Source organism: Rhinatrema bivittatum, chromosome 1 (assembly GCF_901001135.1).
Source record: "Rhinatrema bivittatum chromosome 1, aRhiBiv1.1, whole genome shotgun sequence".
NCBI lineage: Eukaryota > Metazoa > Chordata > Amphibia > Gymnophiona > Rhinatrematidae > Rhinatrema > Rhinatrema bivittatum.
In genome coordinates, this window is record NC_042615.1 from 835,376,586 (window position 1) to 835,402,027 (window position 25,442).

At 43.4% G+C, this 25,442-nt stretch overlaps 1 protein-coding gene across 1 annotated transcript in view; it reads left to right on the plus strand.

Moving 5' to 3' along the window:
• The window catches only part of LOC115079620 (talin-1-like), a 480,705-nt gene extending 476,931 nt beyond the window's left edge, over positions 1-3,774 (plus strand). Inside the window, 1 exon segment of the mRNA XM_029583330.1 lies at positions 1,729-3,774. Within this exon segment, the coding sequence (XP_029439190.1) occupies positions 1,729-1,860 (132 nt within the window). The 3' untranslated portion in view covers positions 1,861-3,774.
• The last annotated feature ends 21,668 nt before the right edge of the window (positions 3,775-25,442 follow it).

Consider the following 25,442-nt stretch of genomic DNA (forward strand, 5'->3'; position numbering starts at 1 on the left):
GAATAGTGACCTCACTGAGGAGGAAAGTGGATTGTGCATTTGGAAGACAGTTCTAGGTCCTTAGTCAAGAGAGGTTTCCCCATTCTGTGCCTTTAGCAAAGGTTGTTATTAACTAAGTCTCTTCAGTTACAACGAGCATTATCGAGGGTAGAGGATTAGTACAGCGAGGGGAAGGGATAAAGGAAATTGGGAAATAATATTGGAAGGAGGAGTGGGGAAAAGATGAAGGGAGGTGAGGCGTACATCCCCTGCACAGCCTGGCGATGTGAAAGGGGGCTGGCATATTTGTAAGAGGGAAGCTGGTAAAAGTCAGAGGTAAAAGCAGCTGATTCCATAAAACTGCAGTGGAGGTGGAGGGGAGGCACAAATTTGTCAGTGCTGTGATCATTTTGGCAAGACAGTTGAGGGGAGATGATCGGACTAGGTCAGACCAGAAAGGAGCTGGATAGGAGCTGCGGTGTTGGAAATAAATCAAGGTCCTTACCTGCAGTCTTACAGGCCGATACAGTACAGTGGGCTCCGGTGGAACGCACTGTTAACTCGCGATTGGACGTGCTTTTTTGACGCGCTAGCTTTACCCCTTATTCAGTAAGGGGTAATAGAGCGTCGAAAAGGCGCGCCCAACCCCCCTCCCCCCCCAAGACTAATAGCGCCCGCAACATGCAAATGCACGTTGATGGCGCTATTAGGTATGCGCACGGGATACAGAAAGTAAAATGTGCAGCCAAGCCGCACATTTTACTTTCAGAAATTAGCGCCTACCCAAAGGTAGGCGTTATTTTCTTCTGGCACCGGGAACGTGCACAGAAAAGCATAAAAACTGCTTTTCTGTGCACCCTCCGACTTAATATCATGGCGATATTAAGTCGGAGGTCCTGAAAGTTAAAAAAAAAAAAAAAGTAAAAAAAAAAAAAATTGAAATCGGCCCACGACTCCTGGGTTGGAAGACGGACGCTCTATTTTGCCGGCGTCCGGTTTCCAAGCCCGTGGCTGTCAGCGGGCTCAAGAACCGACGCCGGCAACATTGAGCGTCAGCTCTCAAACCCACTGACAGCCGCCGCTCCTGTCAAAAAGGAGGCGCTAGGGACGCGCTAGTGTCCCTAGCGCCTCTTTTTGCCGCGGACCCTAATTTAAATAAATAAATTTACTGTATCGGCCCAACAGTGAGAGTGTGTGGTGCTGGTAGTAATAGTAGATTGGTTTACTTCAATAAGGGCGACGGGAGAAAAGGCCCGATTTAATGAGGGCGCTGAATTTTAAGGGCATGCCTTGATAAGAGTGACGCGCGCCGTCTTTTCCGCCATCGCTTGCCTCCCGCCCCCCCACTGTTAATGTAGCTTCACCGGGGTGGGGTGTTTGCCCCTCCACTCGGCACCTGGGTCAAGCACGTCAGCCACCGGCCGGCGCGCGCCCTCTGGAAGTGAGGGAAGGGGCCGGGCTTTCTGTCCGGATAAACCAGGCGTAGTCAGGAGAAGGAAGAACTGGGAGGTCAGTAGAGTCGGGGTGGAAGCTCATGACGGCCACTTCCTACTTTAAGGAAGATGTGAGGGAGGGAAGTCTGGCTCTGCCGCAGCCGAGGTGAGAAGAGGAGGGCCCGATGAGCGAGGTCGCAGCTGGGAGCGGGCAGGGGTTACTCGCTTTAGCAGCACAAACCAGCCGAGGAGGAGTCTCTCCCTCTCCCTCGCGCCTCCTTTTCACTGCCTGATTGACGCTCGTTGTCTCTGACAGATTATCGCGGCGCAGGAGGAGATGCTGAGGAAGGAGCGAGAGCTGGAGGAGGCCCGGAAGAAGCTGGCGATGATACGACAGCAGCAGTACAAGTTCCTTCCCTCCGAGCTGAGGGATGAGGGGCAGAACTGAGAGAGTGAGGGCGCCAGCCCCCCCCCCGTCATCCCACCCCCCTTTCTTACCACCGCGTCCTGCAGAGGCTACGGACGTCTTGGATACAGCAGAAACTTTACTGAACCTTGTCCTCCTGTAGCCAGAGACGGGGAATGGAGCGGCACGCCTGCGCGCAAGCTAGCACCGACCTGCGGACGCCTGGCACTCACTTACAGCACAGGCCTTCCTCCTGCCTCAAGTTACCTTTCCTCTCACCGTGCGGGCTCCACGCTCACCTGCCTCAGAACAAGCTGCTTACTTATATCTTGCCTTCTTAGCGCTGTTGATTTTTATTCCCAGTAGGATATGTGCTTTCATGTCGAGATCAGCATACAGGAAAAACTGATTCTGCCAGGGCTCCCACCCTCCCTGATTCTGAGTCTCTTTCCCTCCCTGATCTCCGAACCAACCTTTCATGTTCCCTGACCCCCACCTGCTCTCCTCCCTCTCTCATCTTCCCTGACACTGAATCTCTCCCTTCTCTCACCCTCCCTGGAACTGATTTTCTCTCTTCTTTCTCCCTTCTTGACCACCAAATCCACTTCTCTTCTCCCTAAATCTCTCCCTGACATCCAAGCCTACCTCTCATCCTCTCTGATCACCAAAGTCGCTTCTCACCTTCCCTAACCACCAAACCTACCTGTAATCCTCCCTGACCTGGAGCCTTTTCTCGCTCCGACCCCAGCCTGGATCCTCTTTCCTTCTCTAACCCTCCCGGAAGCCAAGTCTCTTCTCCTTCCACCCCCACCCCAAAATAGTCTTCTCTCCCCCTCCCTGAACCTGAGTGCTTCCTTGTAATTATCTCAGCATGCTTTATTAGGATTATGAGGGGATGGGGAGCTTTGCAATCGGAGAGAAGGGAGTGGAAAGACAGACAACTTAAGTTTGGGAGTCTTTGTGGAGAGCTGCACGAATGGGGTTAGATATTTATGTGACGCCTGATATCAAGGATGACAATAAACTAAAGAAACACCAGTTGCAAGTTAGCCGGTGTTTCTGCATCCGTTCTTGCTCAAGTATTAAACTTAAGCCTTTATATATCATGCAGAGGACAATGATAGATAAATCAAACTCCGTTTACATTCTTAATAAGCCATGTGTTCTCCTCTCCCTCTGAAACGAATGTGCGAGCCATGACCAGGGCTTGCGGACTGATGATGATCATGGACTGTGATTGTTACAGGAGGAGGGGATTCCTATCCAGCTTATCCCCTCTTCTCCCGCTCTACCTGTACCTGTCCCCTCGGAGCTGAGAGTGTCATCCAGGTGCCCTGCTCTATGCTGGTGTCTCGGGACTGGGCAGCATCACGGAGGAGCTCCGCCACCAAAGTGCCCAAATCTGTGCCAGGTCGCCAGGACGGCCACCAGGACTAGCGGTGAAGTGACCGGGCCTCTGCTGAAACACCCGCACTGCCCCATGTGGTGACCTTTGCTCCATGTTGGATACAGAAAGACACTCTGCACCGACGCACCGAGCGAGGCGTTCCTTCCCAAACTATAAACTCTTAATCCTAAGTGCCTGAAAAGTGTACTCTTTGCCATGTTTTGGAATCTCTTGCGAGAGCCAGCATGGATTGGGAAATGCTGCATTACGGAGGAGAGTTACAGCTGCTGCCCCCTCAGTCCTGGGGCTGCCGCTAGCTTTGCCTGCTATCCTATTCATAGAGATATATATAAAGATATATATATATTTGTGTCTAGTTCTGAGAGCTCCACCACACACCCTCTTCCTCTATCTCCTTTATTTTCATACTTAATAAGCAGATACCAAAACAGCTGAGAACCCCCAGAGCTGAGGGGGGGGCGATGGAGCAGAGAGGCCTCCTGTATGCGTGCTAATTTTCTCTGGAAAGTATTATTAATCAATAAAGATGATTTTTGTTTCACTCCCTAGCCTTGTGTATGGAATCTGTTTGCTGCTCCTCTCTGTTTCTCTGTCTCCTAAAAGGGCGATGTTCTTGTCCCAGAGAAAGCTGATAGCTAGAATTAGCCTCTACAATAAATAATAATAATAATAATAGTGGCATATTTGGAGGGGAAGAAAAAGATCAAGTGCTTATTGGCATCGTGGCTAGCAGGAATACGAGCCAAGTTTTACATAGAAGCGTGACGGCGGAAAGCGAGCCTGTGCTGACTCGGAGCCGGCCACCTTATTCCACCACTCTTACACGGCCCGCTTCCTCTCTTCAGACACCAGGATCACCCCCCCGAGGTACAAATAGTTGTAGGCCAGCCCGGTTTCCCAGGACAATGTAGCTCTTACTTCCCTGCTGAACCTTTTGCAGATTTAAAACCAATACAAACGCTTCTGAGCCCCAGGCAAGCCTTCCCGCTTCCCATCTGGTCGTTCTCCCTCTCTGCAGGCAGAGCACTCTCTCTTTTTAACCACACTGATGGAGTCTGGTAGTTTTGTAATTTGCCCCAGTTGTGTCTCCAAATTATTAGTACAGATTTCTGTGCCTGCTGTACCAGGTCTCCTTGAGCTTCCTGTTCCACCTGGCTTTACAATCCCTTTGCCAACCTCCTATTCTCCCTTTTCCCTGTACGTTCCCCCCGGATCAGTCCAAACTCCTGGGTTTATGCACCCTTGCCAGCAGATGGAGACAGAGAAAGTTTCACTGACACTGCTTAATAATCCCTGGTGCCACCTGCAGTTCCTCAGTATTTCTCTGTCTCCAGCAGATGGCAGAGGGTGATAAACCTGCAGTTCTGCAGTTTTGTCTTACTTTTTTGTTTTGCTGACTTTCCTTTGAGCCTTCCTCCCCGGGGGTCTCTTTTTTAGGAATACTTTGGGTACTCCCTGTTCGGTTGAGGCGGGTGAGCCGGGGATTGTCACCCTTTTGTGAGCTCGTCTGTGCGCCCATGGGGTGTAAATCTGGTTGTCCAGATCCCTCCCCATCATGAGGCTGCTCCAGCGGGGTTTATCCCCCGGTCACTGAGACTTGCCTTAGGTGCCTAGGCTCAGAGTACTGCTGTAAAGCAAAAAAGAGACTCTTTCATTCATTTAGGCAGCAACACAGCACTACTGTGCGGCTGATCACCTACTATCCCGGTGGTGGTAAAAGAGGGAACAGCTTTTTCTGGCACTTTTTTGTGTTTTCTGGGTCCTTGGTGTAGTTTTCCTCCTCTTCTCCCCCCCCCCCCCCCCCCTCCCCATTATGACCTGCACTCAGGGATCTGTATTGGGACCCTTACTTTTCAATATATTTATAAATGATCTGGAAAGAAATATGACGAGTGAGGTAATCAAATTTGCAGATGATACAAAATTGTTCAGAGTAGTTAAATCACAAGCAGATTGTGATAAATTGCAGGAAGACCTTGTGAGACTGGAAAATTGGGCATCCAAATGGCAGATGAAATTTAATGTGGATAAGTGCAAGGTGATGCATATAGGGAAAAATAACCCATGCTATAATTACACAATGTTGGGTTCCATATTAGGTGCTACAACCCAAGAAAGAGATCTAGGTGTCATAGTGGATAACACATTGAAATCGTCGGTTCAGTGTGCTGCGGCAGTCAAAAAAGCAAACAGAATGTTGGGAATTATTAGAAAAGGAATGGTGAATAAAACGGAAAATGTCATAATGCCTCTGTATCACTCCATGGTGAGACCGCACCTTGAATACTGTGTACAATTCTGGTCGCCGCATCTCAAAAAAGATATAATTGCGATGGAGAAGGTACAGAGAAGGGCAACCAAAATGATAAGGGGAATGGAACAGCTCCCCTATGAGGAAAGACTAAAGAGGTTAGGACTTTTCAGCTTGGAGAAGAGACAACTGAGGGGGGATATGATAGAGGTGTTTAAAATTATGAGAGGTCTAGAACGGGTAGATGTGAATCGGTTATTTACTCATTTGGATAGTAGAAAGACTAGGGGGCACTCCATGAAGTTAGCATGGGGCACATTTAAAACTAATTGGAGAAAATTCTTTTTCACTCAACGCACAATAAAGCTCTGGAATTTGTTGCCAGAGTATTTGGTTAGTGCAGTTAGTGTAGCTGGTTCAAAAAAGGTTTGGATAAGTTCTTGGAGGAGAAGTCCATTAACGGCTATTAATCAAGTTTACTTAGGGAATAGCCACTGTTATTAATTGCATTAGTAGCATGGGATCTTCTTAGTGTTTGGGTAATTGCCAGGTTTTTGTGGCCTGGTTTGGCCTCTGTTGGAAACAGGATGCTGGGCTTGATGGAACCTTGGTCTGACCCAGCATGGCAATTTCTTATGTTTCTTTGGATTTTGCTCGACCCTTTTGCGATCTGTTCCTTATTTCCCCCTGCAGTCCCATGGACAAGAGACCCTGGATCATCTTCAGCGTCTGGGGACAGTAATCCCAGTTCCCTCGACAGAGGTTTGCATGGGTTGCTACTCCATTTATTTCGTGGTCCCAAAGAAGGAGGGCACGTTTCATCCCATACTCGATTTCAAGAAGGTGAAGGACGCAGCTCTCAAGGTGCCACGTTTCTGCATGGAGACCTTGCGGTCTGTGATAGTGGCGGTTCGCAAGGGGGAGTTTCTGGCTTCATTGGATCTCACAAAGTCCTATCTGCACATTCCCATCCATCCAGACTCGCAGCGCTTTCTTCGCTTCATGATCCTGGAGCAACATTTTCAGGTCCGGGCTGTGCCCTTTGGACTGGGCACAGCCCCACGTACCTTCACTAAGGTGATGGTGGTGGTGGCAGTGGCACTTCGGAAGGAAAGGATTCTGGTACACCCATATCTGGACGACTGGCTTATCAAGGTGAAATCAGAGTCTCTGCCAACAGTAGGTTCTTCAGTCACTTGTCCATTTTAAAATTCATCTGCTATTTGGATGCCCAATCTTCCATTCTCACAGGGTCCTCCTGTAATGTATCACAATCTGATTGTGATTTAACTACTCTGAATAATTTTGTATCATCTGCAAATTTGATAACCTCCCTCATCGTATTCCTTTCCAGATCATTTATATATATATATTGAAAAGCACCAGTCCAAGTACAGATCCCTGAGGCACTCCACTGTTTACCCTTTTCCACTGAGAAAATTGACCATTTAATCCTACTCAACAATAATCGACCTATCTCTAATTTATCTTTCATAGCAAAATTGCTAGAGAAAGTTGTACATAAACAACTGACCGATCACCTAGACTATAATAATATATTGTTCCCATTATAGTTCGGATTTAGAAAACAATTCAACACAAAAACTCTACTTATCACATTAACTGATACAGTGCTAAGAGGCTTTGATACTGGACAAAGTTATCTATTGGTTCTATTAGATCTATCCACTGCATTTGACACAATAAGCTGTACTATTCTTCTTGACCACTTAGCAGAAACTGGGTTTTCAAACATAATACTTCAATGGTTTTCTTCCTTTCTGTCAAATTGTTAGTTTCAGGTAAAAATCAACAATTCAGTTTCAGATAAAATCAATCTTAAAAATGGTGTTCCACAGGGTCCCTCACTCTCCGTTACATTATTTAATATTTATATGCTTCCTCTCTGTCATTTACTTACTGGTCTTGGTCTCACCCATTATATTTATGCCGACGATATATAGATACTAATTCCACACAACTCTCTTGATGCCACTTATAAAAATAAATAAATAAAACAGCCATGTATTTATCAATCTTCAAGCAGCTTATAACACATATGAGACTCATTTTAAATGTCAATAAAACAGACATTATAATGTTGGATAGAAAAATGAATTCCACAAATTTACCCCCACTGAAGTTAGAAGATCAACTGACTGAAATATATCCTGTCACACATGCAAGCGACCTCGGAATAATTATAGACCATGAATTGAATTTTAAAAATTCACATCTCTACCAAAATTAAAGGTTAACATAAACCTTTAACACTGAACACTGTATTTATTTATTTAATGCTTTTTTATACCGGTATTCGTGGGTACATCATATCGGTTTACATAGAACTTGAAACACTGTACAAAGAACAGGGTGCAGTAACTTGGAGGGGGTAACATAACAGTTTACAGAGAACTTGATTTAGGCGATTTACAGTGGATTATTTGAGTATACACATAACATTATAGGAGGGAGGGGGGTTATTGGGCATATACATAACATTATTAGAGTGAGGATTTTAGAACAGTGCTTCAACTCTTAATATTCGCAAATACAGACTACTGTAATTCACTTTTACTTGGCCTTCCATTATCTACAATTCGGCCTTTACAGGTTCTAAAGAATTCAGCTGCTAGAATTTTAACAGGTACTAGGAAACAGGGACACATCACCCCGATTTTAACATCCCTACATTGGCTACCCATAAAATTTTGAACTCAGTACAAAATTGAACAAATTTTCCACATCATAAAAGTAAACGGAAACATACAAACATAGGCAATCAGTTCAGATAAGACCTCTACAGGGGACTGTTATATTTGAAATTCAAAAACAGGTAATTACCAGTTAATTTCTATCTATCCGCTTTAATTTTTTTCCCTTATAACCCTTAGACTATTTAAGAGGAAATAATTGAAGGAACTTCTCTGTTCTGTAAAAATCGCTCTAGCTGATCTGAATCAAAAAAACAGATTCTTAAAAGTTCCTATTCTTATTAAACATTTACAAGGAAATTGCAATTGAAAAGTTGCTCCAATATTTAACACTCACTGTTTCAATTGTAAAAATTTCTTCCTTCTCAATTGAGTGATTTTAGCTAGATCAGGAAAAATAAAGCCAACTTCTGACCATAAAGCATTTTCATGGTCCATAACTTATCATGTTCTAGAGCAAACACAACTTATCAAGGTTGCTTTACCCATGATTTCTATTTGCGATTCTTGCAAAATTTCAGTTAGATTCTCTAACGGAGTTGGTTGTATATGAGAATTATTCTGATTTTCATCCAGTCTAGGGGAAATATAGAATGCCTTGGTTTTTGGGGGAATAGCACCTTGCGATACCTTTAGTATCTCTATGTAGAATTTTCTGACCATTTCAATAGTAGATATAATTAAAGATTTGGGGAAATTCAAAATTCTCAAATTTAAACTCCAAGGATTCTAACCTGCGATCATTAGCTTCTAAACCTTTGATCAAAGCCACATCACTTTTTGCCAAATTATCACATTGTTTTTCCAACTTCGACATAGTTTCTATGTTACTCTTAATTATTTATCATGCTCTTGAACCATGGGTTGAATAATTTTTACATCCTTTGAAATACCTTCAATTTTTAAACCAAGAGAAATCTCTAAACTTATAATTGCTGTCCAGAGTGTTTCTATGATTATCTGTCTTGAAGTCTCAGGCAGTCTTGAAGTACTTTCTGAAGAAATCATTGCTATAAGGGTTATTAACTGCAGTCGATGCCTGAGATCTTAACACTGCAGGATCCCCCACCATAAGCGAAACTGATGGGACATTCATCTGCCTGTGATTTTCTTGTAATCCTGCATGCAAAACAGAATCTTGATGGTGGTGTGAGGACCTCGGGGCTTAGGGAGATGGAATTCCCTGAAGTAAAGGGTAAGGAAACCCCTCTATTTATTCCACTTTCCCCTATTGGAGTACTGGCTTCAGTAGGTTGCAAACAACCTACAATAGTCTGTTGGGATATTGGGAGAGGCGGTATTGCAGGGTTTGGTGGGTAAACTCGTATTGTTCCCTTCCTCTTCTTCCCCATAGATTTATGCACAGGTTTTTGCAAGCAAAAAAAAGGTGGTCACTTACTTAAGGAGAGTGGGTCCAGTAGACCCATTCAAGATGGAAATCGTGACACAAAGCCGCACGGCTTTGGCGACGCGTTGGCGGCTGCTATGTGCCGCAGTAGGGCCAGTTTTAAAGGCCCTCACAGAGTCTCACCCAGATGACATCAGAATGCTGGACACTCCCCGCCTGCAGCTCCATCGGAGGCAGGGCTCTCCTGGGCTCTCCCAGAAGGCACCGGTCTCTCCTCTAACCTTCTCCTCTCCAGTCCCCTAGGATTGTATTTTTAAAAAATGTCCATGCCTGTTGAACACTGTTAACCTTTCCAGCTGCACCTTTCTTTTTTTTTCTGTTTTCCTCATCTTATCAAACTTTCCCTTCTGAAAATTTAGTGTTAGAGCTGTAGATTTACTTATTGTCCCCTTTCCAATTACGTAGAAACGTAGAAATGACGGCACAAGTAGACCAAATAGCCTATCCAGTCTGCCCAGCAAGCTTTCACAATTATTTTTCTCAGACTTATCTGTTACTCTTGGCCCTTATTGGTAACATTTTGGTTCCAATTTCCTTCCCCTCTGCCATTGATGCAGAGAGCAGTGCTGTAACCGCATCAAAGTGAAGTATCTAACTTAATTGGTTAGGGTTAGTAACTGCCGCAATAAGCAAGCTACTCCTACTCTTATTTGTTTACCCAGCTTGTGCAATTCAGTCCTTGTTGGTTGTTGTCTGAATATAAATCCTCTTTTCTTCATTCCCCCTGCTGTTGAAGCAGTGAGCTGCGCTGGATTATGTATTCCAAGTGAAGTATCAGGCTTATTTGGTTTGGGGTAGTAACCGCCGCAACAAGCAAGCTACTCCCCCGCTTATTTGTGAATGCAAATCCTTTTTTCCACGTTTTCTCTTGCTGTTGAAGCATAGAGCAATGTTGGAGTTATTAGTTTAAATTTGATCGTTATGATCACTATTGCCAAGTGGCCCCACCACTGTTACCTCTCTCACCATATCCTGCATTCCACTAAGAATTAAATCTAAAATAGCACCCTCTCTCTTTGGTTCCTGAACTAATTGCTGCATGAAGCAGTCATTTATTACATCCAGGATCTTTTTCTCTAGCAACTCCTGATGTTACATTTACCCATTCAATATTGGGGTAATTGAAATTTCCCATTATTACTGCACTGCCAAATTGGTTAGCTTCCCTGATTTCTCTTATCATTTCATCATCTGTCTGACCATTTTGTCCAGGTGTACGGTACTATACTCCTGTCACTATACTCTTACCCAACACACATGGGATTTCTACCCATATAGATTCTACTGAGCATTTAATCTCTTGTATGATCTTTAACCTGTTGGACTCTATACCCTCCCAGACATAAAATGCCACACCCCACCAATTGATCCTCCCTATCATTGCGATATAATTTGTACCCTGATATAGCACTGTCCCATTGGTTATCCTCCTTCCACCAAGTATCTGTGATGCCAATTATGTCAAGCTCATCTTTTACTGCTATACACTCTAACTCTCCCATCTTACTTCTTAGACTTCTGGTATTGTAATACAGACATTTCAAAGTGTGTTTTTTGTTTGTATTAACAACCTGCTTTTCAGTTGATAGAGATAATTTGGAAATCTTTAGCTCATATTATTTTTTTACATATAGGCAGATGGACTATGTTTGCTTTTATTGGAACTTCTCTGTTGGGATGCCCTAACTCTTCTGTAAGAAGAGTGGAATAGAAATATTTTAAATAAAATAAAATATTTTAAATAAAATAAAAATAGAAGGTTCAGTGGTCAGAGGAAGCAGAGAAGGCCTTTAGAGCCCTAAAGGAGGCGAGAGACCTTGGGGTGATAGTGTCAAACGATCTGAAGTCGGGGAAACAATGTGACAAGGCGATAGCTAAAGCCAGAAGAATGCTGGGCTGCATAGAGAGAGGAATATCGAGTAAAAAACAAAGGGAAGTGATTATCCCCTTGTACAGGACCTTGGTGAGGCCTTACCTGTAGTACTGTGCTCAGTTCTGGAGACCGTATCTCTGAAGGGACAGAGACAGGATAGAGACGGTCCAGAGAAGGGCGACCAAAAAGATGGATGGTCTTCATTGAATGACTTATGAGGAGAGATTGAAGAATCTAAATATGTACACCCTGGAGGAAAGGAGGAACAGAGGTGATATGATACAGACTTTCAGATACTTGAAAAGTTTTAATGATCCAAAGACAATGACAAATCTTGTCCATTGAAAAGAAATCAGCAGAACCAGGGGTCATGATTTGAAGCTCCAAGGAGGAAGACTCAGAACCAATTTCAGGAAGTATTTCTTCATGGAGAGGGTGGTGGATGCCTGGTTCACCCTTCCGGAGGAAGTGATGAAGACTAAAACTGTGAAGGACTTCAAAGGGGCATGGGATAAACACTGTGGATCCATAAAGTCTAGAGGATGTGAAGGAAGAGAGGAAGGCTTGTGGGAAAGACTGCTACTACCTGGAGATAATACCCTTATTCGATAGACATACACACAGTAAATGCGACTCCAACAGTGCTCTATGCTTCAATGGCAAGAGGAAATGTGAAAAAAAGGATTTGCATTCACAAAAAATGTGGGGAGTAGCTTGCTTGTTACGGCAATTATTACTCCAAACCAAACAAGCCTGATGCTTCAATTTCAATGCATATCCAATGTTGCTCTCTGCTTCAACAGCAGGGGGAATGAAGAAAAGATGATTTTTATATTCCGACAACAACCAACAAGGACTAAGAACATAAGAACATGCCATACTGGGTCAGACCAAGGGTCCATGTTACCGTTGCTAATGGCAGTGGCTATTCTCTAAGTGAACTTAATAGCAGGTAATGGACTTCTCCTCCAATAACTTATCCAATCCTTTTTTAAACACAGCTATACTAACTGCACTAACCACATCCTCTGGCAACAAATTCCAGAGTTTAATTGTGCGCTGAGTAAAAAAGAAATTTCTCCGATTAGTTTTAAATGTGCCCCATGCTAACTTCATGGAGTGCCCCCTAGTCTTTCTATTATCCGAAAGAGTAAATAACTGATTCACATCTACCCATTCTAGACCTCTCATGATTTTAAACACCTCTATCATATCCCCCCTCAGCCGTCTCTTCTCCAAGCTAAAAAGTCCTAACCTCTTTAGTCTTTCCTCATAGGGGAGCTGTTCCATTCCCCTTATCATTTTGGTAGCCCTTCTCTGTACCTTCTCCATCGCAATTATATCTTTTTTGAGATGCGGGGACCAGAATTGTACACAGTATTCAAGGTGTGGTCTCACCATGGAGCGATACAGAGGCATTATGACATTTTCCGTTTTATTCACCATTCCCTTTCTAATAATTCCCAACATTCTGTTTGCTTTTTTGACTGTCGCAGCACACTGAACCGACGATTTCAATGTGTTATCCACTATGACGCCTAGATCTCTTTCTTGGGTTGTAGCACCTATTATGGAACCCAACATTGTGTAACTATAGCATGGGTTATTTTTCCCTATATGTATCACCTTGCACTTATCCACATTAAATTTCATTTGCTATTTGGATGCCCAATTTTCCAGTCTCACAAGGTCTTCCTGCAATTTATCACAATCTGCTTGAGATTTATCTACTCTGAACAATTTTGTGTCATCTGCAGATTTGATTATCTCACTCGTCGTATTTCTTTCCAGATCATTTATAAATATATTGAAAAGTAAGGGTCCCAATACAGATCCCTGAGGCACTCCACTGCCCACTCCCTTCAACTGAGAAATTGTCCATTTAATCCTACTCTCTCTTTCCTGTCTTTTAGCCAGTTTGCAATCCACGAAAGGACATCGCCACCTATCCCATGACTTTTTACTTTTCCTAGAAGCCTCTCATGAGGAACTTTGTCAAACGCCTTCTGAAAATCCAAGTATACTACATCTACCGGTTCACCTTTATTCACTTGTTTATTAACTCCTTCAAAAAAGTGAAGCAGATTTGTGTGGCAAGACTTGCCTTGGGTAAAGCCATGCTGACTTTGTTTCATTAAACCATGTCTTTCTATATGTTCTATGATTTTGATGTTTAGAACACTTTCCACAGTCTGCGTAAACAAATAAGCATGGATGTAGCTTGCTTGCTATGGCGGTTACTACCCCGTATCAATTAAACCTGATACTTCACTTTCAATACATATCCAGAGAAGCACTCTGCTTCAACGGCAGGGGGGATGAAGAAAAGTGGATTTATATTCAGATAACAACCAACAAGGACTGAATTGCATAGTCTGGGTAAACAAATAAGCGTGGTAGTAGCTTGGTTATTGCGGCGGTTACTATCCCTAACCAGTTAAGCTAGATACTTCACTTTGAAGCAGTTCCAGCACTGCTCTCTACATTAATGGCGGGAGTGGAAGGGAAATAGAACCAAAAGGTTACTAAAGGCCAAGAGTTAACAGATAAGTATGAGAGAGAGAGAGAAAAAAGTGTGGAAGCTTGCTGGGCAGACTGGATGGGCCATTTGGTCGTCTTCTGCCATCATTTCTATGTTTCTATGATATGCTCTGAACCTGTCCTGATAAGCCTGGACTTCACTGAACCCTTCACGGAGCAGACCAATGCCTCAGAAATCAGCTTGGGAGCTATATTAGTCCAGGAGAAGGATGGCCAAGAATATCCTGTGGCATATGTTAGCCAGAAGCTGATGCTATATGAGAGGCGGTACTCAACAGTCGATAAGGCCTTGGCAGTCAAGTTGGCCTTAGAAGCCTTGCGCTATTATCTGCTGGACCACTAAGCGTTCCTATGGATAAATATGAACAAGGAGTACAAAGCAAGAGTGATGAGATGGTTCCTGACCCTACAACCCTTAAAGTATAAGATCTGACATAGGGCAGGAAGTGTGAATGATAATGAAGATTTCTTGTCAAGAGATGTGACCCTTCTACAGGCAGATGCTCATCCCAGCAAGGCTGAGTTGAGGGGGGGGGGAGGGTATGTGAGGGGAGTATACCGTAAACTCCCCCAGACTACCTTAAAGGACATGGCACAGCAGTCTCTCCCATCCCTCCTTAAGGTTGAGACCTGCAGGGAATCCTGGGTGAAGGGAGAAGCCCATCACCAGAGTATAAGACTTTAGGGTCAGAAGAGCTAGAGAGCCCCAGTAAGCAGTATGTCAGAACTTATGTCTGAAGGCGAGCTGCACTACATATGTTGAGACTTGAAGTCAAGTTGTGCTGCCCTTTTAGTTTCTATGTGTGCTCTTCCACTGTAAATAAAGTGCACTGAAGGAACAGCAGAATCTGTATCCTTTTTCCTCTGACTGTTCTCACCCTTTATGCTTGAGTTACCACAGGGTCAAAGCCAGCATGGATTTAGCCAAGGGAGGTCTTGCCTCACAAATTTGCTGCATTTTTTTGAGGGCGTAAATAAACCTGTGGATAAAGGTGAGCCAGTTGATATAGAGTATCTGGATTTCCAGAAAGCATTTGACAAAGTCCCCCATGAGAGACTTCTTAGGAAATTAGAAAGTCACGGGATAGGGGGCAGTGCTTTATTGTGGATGGCCAATTGGTTAAAAGATTGAAAACAGAGAGGAAGGTGCATAGTGGAGATACCCAGGGATATGTTCTGGGACCAATGAACCATACTGGTTCAGACCAGAGAGCCATCAAGCCCAGGATCCTGCATCCAACAGTGGTCAATCCAGGCTACAGGTACCTGGCAAGTCCCCAAACCCTAAGTAGATCCCAAGCTACTGATGCCAGTAATAGCAGTGGCTAATCCCTGTCAACTCGATTAATAGCTGTTAATTGACTTCTCCAAGAACTTATCCAAACCTTTTTTGAACCCAGCTGCACTAACCACATCCTCTGGCAACAAATTCCAGAGTTTAATTGTGCGTTGAGTGAAAAAGAATTTTCTCCAATTAGTCTTAAATGTGCTACTTCCTAACTTCATGAAATGCCCCCTAGTCCTACTATTATCCGAAAGTGTAAATAACCGAGTCACATCTACTCGTTCTAGACCTCTCATGATCTTAAACACCTCTATCATATCCCCCCTCAGCCGTCTCTTCTCCAAGCTGAACAGCCCTAACCTCTTCAGCCTTTCCTCATAGGGGAGCTGTTCCATCACCTTTATCATTTTGGTTGCCCTTCTCTGTACCTTCTCCATCGCAACTATATCTTTTTTGAGATGCGGCGACCAGAATTGTACACAGTATTCAAGGTGCGGTCTCACCATGGAGCGAAATAGAGGCATTATGACATTTTCAGTTTTATTAACCATTCCCTTCCTAATAATTCATAACATTGTTTGCTTTTTTGACTGCCGCAGCACACTGAGCTAATGATTTCAATGTATAATCCACTATGATGTCTAGATCTTTTTCCTGGGTGGCAGCTCCTAATATGGAACTTAACATCGTGTAACTATAGCATGGGTTATTTTTCCCTATATGCATCACCTTGCACTTGTCCACATTAAATTTCATCTGCCATTTGGATGCCCAATCTTCCAGTCTCACAAGGTCTTCCTGCAATTTATCACAATCTGCTTGAGATTTAACTACTCTGCATAATTTTGTATCATACGCAAACTTGATAACCTCACTCGTCGAATTCCTTTCCAGATCATTTATAAATATATTAAAAAGCACCTTTCCAAATACAGATCCCTGAGGCACTCCACTGTTTACCTTTTTCCACTGAGAAAATTGTCCATTTAATCCTACTCTCTGTTTCCTGTCTTTTAACCAGTTTGTAATCCACGAAAGGACATCACCTCCTATCCCATGACTTTTTAGTTTTCTTAGAAAACTCTTATGTGGGACTTTGTCAAACGCCTTCTGAAAATCCAAATACACCACATCTACCGGTTCACCTTTGTTCCTAGGTTCAGTGCTACTAGCAGTAAGGAAACATTCAACTAAATGTTCTTATGAGTTTATATGGGAATGATTTTCAGTGTAATGTAACAGCTCAGCAAGACCCTTTCACTTGCAGAATTTGCTTCAATACCTCCTTCAGCTTTCTGAGTCAGTGTGAAAACTGATTTCATAAGTGTAAGTTCTATAGCAGCACATAACCAACCATCAGAGGGTTAGCAAGCTTCTAACATTCCATTAATACAAAAATTAATAAAAGAGTTAAACAATTTACAGTACGTCCCTTAGTGCACTAGCCACCAATGCAGTGAGATCTAAATATGGTGGTGTCAGCTCTGATGAAACCACTCTTCAAGCCTATGGCCAAAAATCAGTTGAAATTTGTGACCTGGAAAACACTATTTCTGAAAGCAATGATTTCAGCTAGGAAAGTTGAGTGAGCTTCAGGCATTAGTAATTGATCCTCTGTACTTATAAATACACAAGGATAAAGTAATTTACAAACACATCCTTGATTCATGCCTAAAGTGGTGTCACAAATCCACTTAAATCAATCCATAGTCCTGCCTTCCTTCTTCCCGAAGCCACGCTCCAACACATCAGAACAACACACGTTAGACTGTACAAGAGCTTGACTTTTCTGTCTTGGGAGAACTAAACCATTAACAAAGACTTCTCAATTATTCATTTCAATAGATCTGAATAAACAAGGCAAACCAGTGGGGAAGCAAACCCTATCTTCATGGTTGTCAGACTGCAACTCATTTTGCCATAAAGCAGAAAAGATAGATCTACCAAAGAAAATTAAAGCGCATCAGCTACAACCTTCAGCAGTATCAGTCCAGAGGGGGCTACTAAAATGGTCAGTGGTCTTCCTTCTAAAGCATATGGGGATAGACTTAAAGATCTAAACATGCACACTCGGGAGGAAAGATGAGATAGGGGAGATATGATAGAGACATTCAGATAGAAACAGGATGGAGGCGCTCCAGAGAGAGGTCACTAAAATGGTCAGTGGTTTTCTTTCTAAAGCATATGGGGATAGACCTAAAGATCTAAACATGTACCCCCTGGAGGAAAGATGAGATAGGGGAGATATGATAGAGACATTCAGATAAAGGTCTCCATGCACAGGAGGTGAGAGCCTTTTTCAATGGAAAGGAGGCTCTAGAAGGAGAGTTCATGAGATGAGGAAGAAAGGGGGTAGACTCAGGAGAAATCTGAGGAAATGTTTCTTTACAGAGGGTGGGGGATGTGTGGAACGGCTCCCAGTGAAAGTGGTGGAGACATGGACAGTATCAGAATTCAAGAAAGCCTGGGATGAACACAGGGGATCTCTAATGAATTGTAAGGACTACATAAATTGGATGGATGGGCAGACTACATTAAGCTCTGGAATTTGTTGCCAGAGGATGTGGTTAGTGCAGTTAGTGTAGCTGGGTTAAAAAAAGGTTTGGATAAGTTCTTGGAGGAGAAGTTCATTAATGGCTATTAATCAAGTTTACTTAGGGAATAGCCACTGCTATTAATTGCATCAGTAGCATGGGATCTTCTTAGTGTCTGGGTAATTGCCAGGTTCTTGTGGCCTGGTTTTGGCCTCTGTTGGAAACAGGATGCTGGGCTTGATGGACCCTTGGTCTGACCCAGCCTGGCAATTTCTTATGTTGTTCTTCTTCTTATGTTCTCATATGGTCTTTTTTTCTGCCATTACATGCGCTTAACTTGCGCACAAAACCGAAACACGCGCACAACTGAGTGCACCCTACGAGCACAAATGAGCGCACCCATGCGCATAACTACACGCACAGCCGCATTTACACCTGCATGTGCACAAACGCAATGGCACCGGCGCCCAAGAAGGCCAGAAGTCCCTCTCTTTGCACAGCCTGCCCCATAAGAGCCGCGCAGCCTGAACTGGAGTCTTGCCTGTGCCAGCATTGCGAGGAAGCCCAGGGGGAACCAATGGAGCGGCTCTCTGCCGCAAAGCGAGAGGAGGCAAAGGCAGTGGCAAGGACGGCTTCCCTGCCGTCCGAGGACCCCAGCAGCGGCTCCAGCCGTGAAGGCGGAGCAGGAGTGGCAGCAGCCATGGAGGAAAGCTCCCGACGGCGGCACTAGGGCCGCGGGGGAGCCGAGACACAACGGCACGGCCTGCCACGAGGAAACTGCTTCAGCGGCCCGGCTGGCTGCGTTTGAGCTGAAGGTGAGAATGTCGTGATTTATGGTACCAAAGCAGCAGAGATATCTAAGAATACTGCAATATAGTCTGTGTTGGAGTCCAAACCATGAAGGATGGTGTCGAAGGAAGATAGAAGAAGGGTCTCTGTACTATGTCCCTTGTGTAATCTGTATTAGTTGGGATGTAGGTTACATCTATAAACTCTTCTACTAAGTGGAGAAGAGGCTGGTAGAAAGGGGAGCATTGCCAAACTAACCTCTCCCACCTGCTCCCTCTCCATCACCAGCTAACCCGTGTCTTGATTGACTAACTACTGCTTCATCATGCCCAACAATTGTGCGGCACAGTAGTAAATTCTAAAATTAGGCAGTTCTATTTCCCCTCGTTTTTTAGGCAATCAAACACAATCCAATTTTATTCTAGAGGGACTATGGTTCCATATAAATTTACTCACGTGGCTATGCAACTCATTAAACACTTTCACCAATATCATACAAGGAATATGCTGGAAAGATATAACAGCTTAGGAGGAATAGACCTCTTGACTAGGTTGATAAGACCTGCCCACTTTGAAGTGCTGCTTGATGCGCACAAGCACCGGTGGGCAATTCCTAGCGAATAGGAATCTGAGATCAGCAGCGATCCAAATGCCCAAATATTGAAAACCTTCTGTCACCAATCTCATGTCTGAGAAGCATTTGGGAATGCATCTCCAGGTCTGAATTCAAGAATTTCAGATTTCCTAGCGTGTAGCAGATGGACTCAAAACAAGTGGGTATAGCGTGCTCGTGCTAGCAGTTGGAGATGGATCTGACGTCAGCACGGGTACATATACCCCCACAGGAAGTGAAGCAATTCAGTAATTTCCGTCTCCAAAGCAGTTTGGAGCTCCTTCACGCTCGCTGAGCGTTCTTCCATCTTCGCACAGTTCCTTCCTTCTTACCCAAAGTAGTCTCGCACTTCCACCTCAACCAAACCATCTCCTTACCTACTACCACAGACGGTTTGAAGAAGTCAGAAGAAGGTCGAGTTCTACGCCATCTCGACATAGGCAGGCTACTGCCCAGATACCTGGAAGTGTCCGAAACTATACGAAAGACGGACCATCTGTTCGTTCTACACAGCGGGAAGAAGCAAGGGGAAGCGGCCTCAAGGGCAACTATCGCCCGCTGGGTCAAAGAAGTTATCAAGGCAGCCTACGTAGACGCGGGTAAACCTCCACCTCTACAGGTCAAGGCCCACTCTACCAGAGCGCAAGCGGCCTCTTGGGCAGAAACGAGGATGCTGTCGCCTGCTGAGATAGTAAAGCGGCGACGTGGTCCTCCCTCCATACCTTCTCCAGATTTTACCGTCTGGATGTCCAGGCCAGGGAGGACACAGCATTTGTGAGGGCAATCCTACACGGACCTCGGGCAGCCTCCCGCCCAGTCCAGGAGTAGCTTTTGTACATCCCACTTGTTTTGAGTCCATCTGCTACACGCTAGGAAATGTAGAGATTACTTACCTGATAATCTCGTTTTCCTTAGTGTATACAGATGGACTCAGCATCTCACCCGGCTGCCAATATTTCATGGGATTTCACAGGCTCAAGGTAAGCCATGTTTTATTACATAGGGCATCCACCCTGCCGGGTGTCGACGCCTTCCGGTTGAGAATCCTGGCGGTCTCCAGCTACTATCAACCGGTCAGGGTAATCCTGTTTAATTAATCGATCGGTCAGTACTCATGGAGCTATGATAGCTTTGCAAGGAAGGTTACTGAATTGCTTCACTTCCTGTGGGGGTATATGTACCCGTGCTGACGTCAGATCCATCTCCAACAGCTAGCACGAGCACGCTATACCCACTTGTTTTGAGTCCATCTGCATACACTAAGGAAAACGAGATTATCAGGTAAGTAATCTCTACATTTATCATAATTCAGTTTATAGCCAATTTCCCATATCTAGCAATGGTCTCCAGGAATGCTGGACCTGAGATACTTACTAGGCTCAGCAAGAAACAAAAGGAGTTCATCTGCATAAATCGAGACCTTGTGCTCCCTACCCCCCAGCTTAATGCCCTTAATATGTGGGTTTGCCCTAATAGCTACTGCAAGCAGCCCAATCACAAGATCGAACAGCAACAGAGAACAACCTTGCCTCGTGCCCCAATGAATGGGGAAAGCGGGTGTCAAGGACCCATTCAGCACTAGTTGAACTCACAGCCTTCACCCATGCTAGGTATTGCTCAGGGAACCCAGTTGCCCTATGAACAGCAAACATAAACTGCCATGACACCTTGTCAAATGCCTTTTCAGCATCCAAGAAGATTAACAGCCCTGATCATCTTTTGGCTTTTGCTATATATAAAACATTTAAAACCCGCCTGGTGCTGGTCATGGAAACTCTCCCTTTGACAAAGTCAGTTTGATCTGGGGGAATCCAAACTTTAGCTAAAATTTTAATATCAGAATTTGAGAGATATTGGCCGGTATGTCCCACAATCCAAAAGATCCTTCCCTTTTTAATTATCAGATAAATGTGTGTGTCTACCATGTCCCCCAAATTTCCACCTGAACTCTCTACTTGATTAAACATGCTCCCCAGGAAGGCAATCAAGTCAAGGAGATACTGCTTGTAAAACTCAACCGGCTACCCGTAGGGCCGAGACATTTACCCCAGACAATGGTTTTACCGCTTCCTGTATCTCTAAGTAGGAACTTGGCCTCTCCAGCTGTTGTCACTGTGCTTCTATGAGCCTAGACAACTGCAGAGATGATAAGAAACCCCTAAGGTCTTCACAATCTATCAAGGGGCAACAAAACAGGTTGATAAACCAAAACGATGCAATATGGATAGTAATATTGTTTACAAATGAAAACCTTGCCTCCCCAGTCTCCATCTGCCGATAGTCCTTGTGAGACCAAGATGGGAAAAAACTAAAATAAAAATAATAATCACAGAAAAGAGTGACGAATGCAAACAGCCACGGTTTTTCCACTCATGTAGATAACTCCTGCCATTGAGGCACCATCAAAGTTGTCAAATTGAAGAATCACTCTCCTACTTGCTCCTGAGACTCATATAGGCAGGAGCACCTCCAGCCCGCCCAATCTGAGCGTCAGGGGACTCCCAGCTGGGAGCACTAAAAACACATATCGGGTAGGCGCATAATCAAGGAGAGTGTCCAGGTTTTCCCATCTCAGTCCACAATGTCTTTAAAAAGGAACCATCATTTATCAATGAACCAGCACAAAAAAAGGAGAGGAAAAAAGGGTGAGGTAAAAATTAGAAACAAAAACAAAACCCCCACATAGTGTATCCAATGAGTAATTGGCCACCAACCGCTAGACAGTTCAGGGACTTCCTTCAATGTACCATCTCCACCATAGGCCACTCCTGCAGGGTAGGCTATTGCATACCACAGCTCCCATTTCACATTATTAAAGGCCTGCCACTGCTTTTCCACTCCAGCGAAAGGGAAAATAATTATCTTATGCCCCTCAAACATTAAAGTGCCTGTAGCATGAGCTGCATTCAGAATTTGTTGTTTATCGGGAGAGTGATGAAGTCTCATTATTAATGCAAGAGGCTGACTTCCATTTGCCGGTGCGAGAGAGCGATGAGTCTGATTGATCTTTAGGGTTCCATTTTTACAGTCAAGTGCCAGGAGCTTGGGAAACCATTTAGAAAGATGTGAGACTGGGTCCCGACCTTCAATCTGCTCTGGTAAGCTGATGATTCTTATATTGTTTCTTCTGGACCAATTTTCGAGGTCATAAATTTTTGCCGACACAGCTGCTTGCACCTGATCCAATTTCTCAAGACCAGACTACATGTCAGGCAACGTGTTCTCAAGATCTGACATATGCTCACCTCTTCCAACTGCACTGAATTATCCTTAACAGTATCAACTAGCTGGGCAATCTTATCCACGACAATTCCCAATCTCGCATCCAGCCTTTTTGAGATTTTATCAGTGAGCGCCTCCAGCAAACTGGCCGTAACTACTGATCCCCCAGCTTCAGAAATCAGTGGGTCATCCCCCCTCGTCATCAGAAGGCCTTACGTCCACCATTTCCTCATGGTTCGCTGCTCGCCCCTTAAGTGTCTTTTGTATCTTAAAATTGCATTCCGACCACATCTCTAGAATGGAAATCTGTCATGATTCTTTACTTAGGGACATTGTCCTCATTTGTAACTAAAATTTCCCTTATCGGAAAGGCTTTACAAGTAGGCCTGGTGCGAGCGCAACAACCCACAACTGTTCCTGATCAGAGCAAAACTACAAGTCCCTTTTTCCAATTTTTGAAAGAAATCCTTTGGCTAAAATAGCCTATTTCACCTCACCTTTTAACCATGCCGGCAGTCATTTTGCTTTCCTTTCACTATTTTTTACTGGGTGGAATACATCTAGACTGGGCTTCCAAGATGGTATTTTCAAGCAATGATGATGCCTGATGTAAACTCTTAAATTTTGTAGCTGCAACTTTCAGTTTTTTCTAACTATTTTCCTCAATTTAACAAGGGTGTGGTATTGGGATTAGTAATTATGGTGTATGTGTTTTGGGATTCATAATTGGGATATGTAGAGTATGATTAGTAATTAGAGGGTGTATTTTGGGATTACTAATTAGGGGGTTTGTATTGGGATTAGTAATTAGGGTGTATGTTGGGATTAGTAATTAGGGTATGTGTGTGTTACGATTAGTAATTACAGGGAATTCTTATGTTGGAATTAGGAATTACAGGGTGTGTTTATGTTGGGATTAATAATTATGGAATGTGCTTATGTTGGGATTAGTAATTAGGGGGTGTGTATATTGGGGTAGTAATTGGGAGTGTGTAGGTTGCAATTAGTAATTAGGAGGGTGTATATTGGCAATAGTAACTACGCAGTGTGCATATGTTGGGGTTAGTAATTAAAGGGTGCATATGTTGGGGTTAGTAATTAAAGGATGCATATGTTGGGGTTAGTAATTAGAGTGGGTGTATATTGGGATTAGTAATTACCTGGTGTCCATATGTTGGGTTTAGTAATTTAGGGATGTGTATATTGGAATTAGTAGTTAGGGGGTGAATATATTGGGATTAGTAATTTAGGGGGTGTGCATATTCTAATTAGTAGTTAGGGGGTGTGTATGTTGGGATTAGTCATTGGGGGTGTGCATATTGGGATTAGTAAATAGGGGTGGCATATATCAGGGTTAGTAATTTAGGGGGTGTATATATTGGGGTTAATAATTTAAGGATGTGTATATTGGAATTAGTAGTTAAGCATTGTGTATGTTGGGATTAGTAATTAGGGGGTGTATGTATTGAGATTAGTAATTTAGAGGTGTGCATATGTTAGGGTTATTAATTTAGGGGGTGTGATTATTGGAATTAGTAGTTAGGGGTTGCGTATTTTTGGATTAGTAATTAGGGGGTGTATATATTGGGATTAGTAATTTAGAGGTGTGCATTTGTTAGGGTTATTAATTTAGGGTGTGTGAATATTGGAATTAGTAGTTAGGGGTTGCATATGTTTGGATTAGTAATTAGGGGGTGTATATATTGTGATTAGTAATTTAGGGGTGTGCATATGTTAGGGTTAGTAATTTAGGGGTGTGCATATTGGAATTAGTAGTTAGGGATTGTGTATGTTTGGATTAGTAATTAGGGGGTGTATATATTGTGATTAGTAATTTAGGGGTGTGCATATGTCAGGGTTAGTAATTTAGGGGTGTGCATATTGGAATTAGTAGTTAGGGGTTGTGTATGTTGGGATTAGTAATTAGGGTATGTGTATATATTGAGATTAGTAATTTAGGGGTGTGCATATGTTAGGGTTAGTAATTTAGGGGTGTGCATATGTTAGGGTTAGTAATTTAGGGGTGTGCATATTGGAATTAGTAATTAGGGGTTGTGTATGTTTGGATTAGTAATTAGGGGGTGTATATATTGTGATTAGTAATTTAGGGGTGAGCAAATGTCAGGGTTAGTAATTTAGGGGTGTGCATATGTCAGGGTTAGTAATTTAGGGGGTGTGCATATTGGAATTAGTAGTTAGGGGTTGTGTATGTTGGGATTAGTAATTAGGGTATGTGTATATATTGAGATTAGTAATTTAGGGGTGTGCATATGTTAGGGTTAGTAATTTAGGGGTGTGCATATTGGAATTAGTAGTTAGGGGTTGTGTATGTTTGGATTAGTAATTAGTAGTTAGGGGTTGTGTATGTTGGGATTAGTAGTTGGGGGTGTATATATTGGGATTAGTAATTTAGGGGTGTGCATATGTCAGGGTTAGTAATTTAGGGGTGTGCATATTGGAATTATTAGTTAGGGGGTGTATATATTGAGATTAGTAATTTAGGGATGTGTATAATTCAGGGTTAGTAATTTAGGGGGTGTGCATATTGGAATTAGTAGTTAGGGGTTGTGTATGTTGGGATTAGTAATTAGGGTATGTGTTTATATTGAGATTAGTAATTTAGGGGTGTGCATATGTTAGTGTTAGTAATTTAGGGGGTGTGCATATTGGAATTAGTAGTTAGGGGTTGTGTGTCTGTTTGGATTAGTAATTAGGGGGTGTATATATTGAGATTAGTAATTTAGGGATGTGTATATGTCAGGGTTAGTAATTTAGGGGTGTGCATATGTCAGGGTTAGTAATTTAGGGGTGTGCATATTGGAATTAGTAAGGGGTTGTGTATGTTTGGATTAGTAATTAGGGGGTGTATACATTGAGATTAGTAATTTAGGGATGTGTATATGTCAGGTTAGTAATTTAGGGGTGTGCATATTGTAATTAGTAGTTGGGTGTGTATGTTTGAATTAGTAATTGGGGGTGTATATAT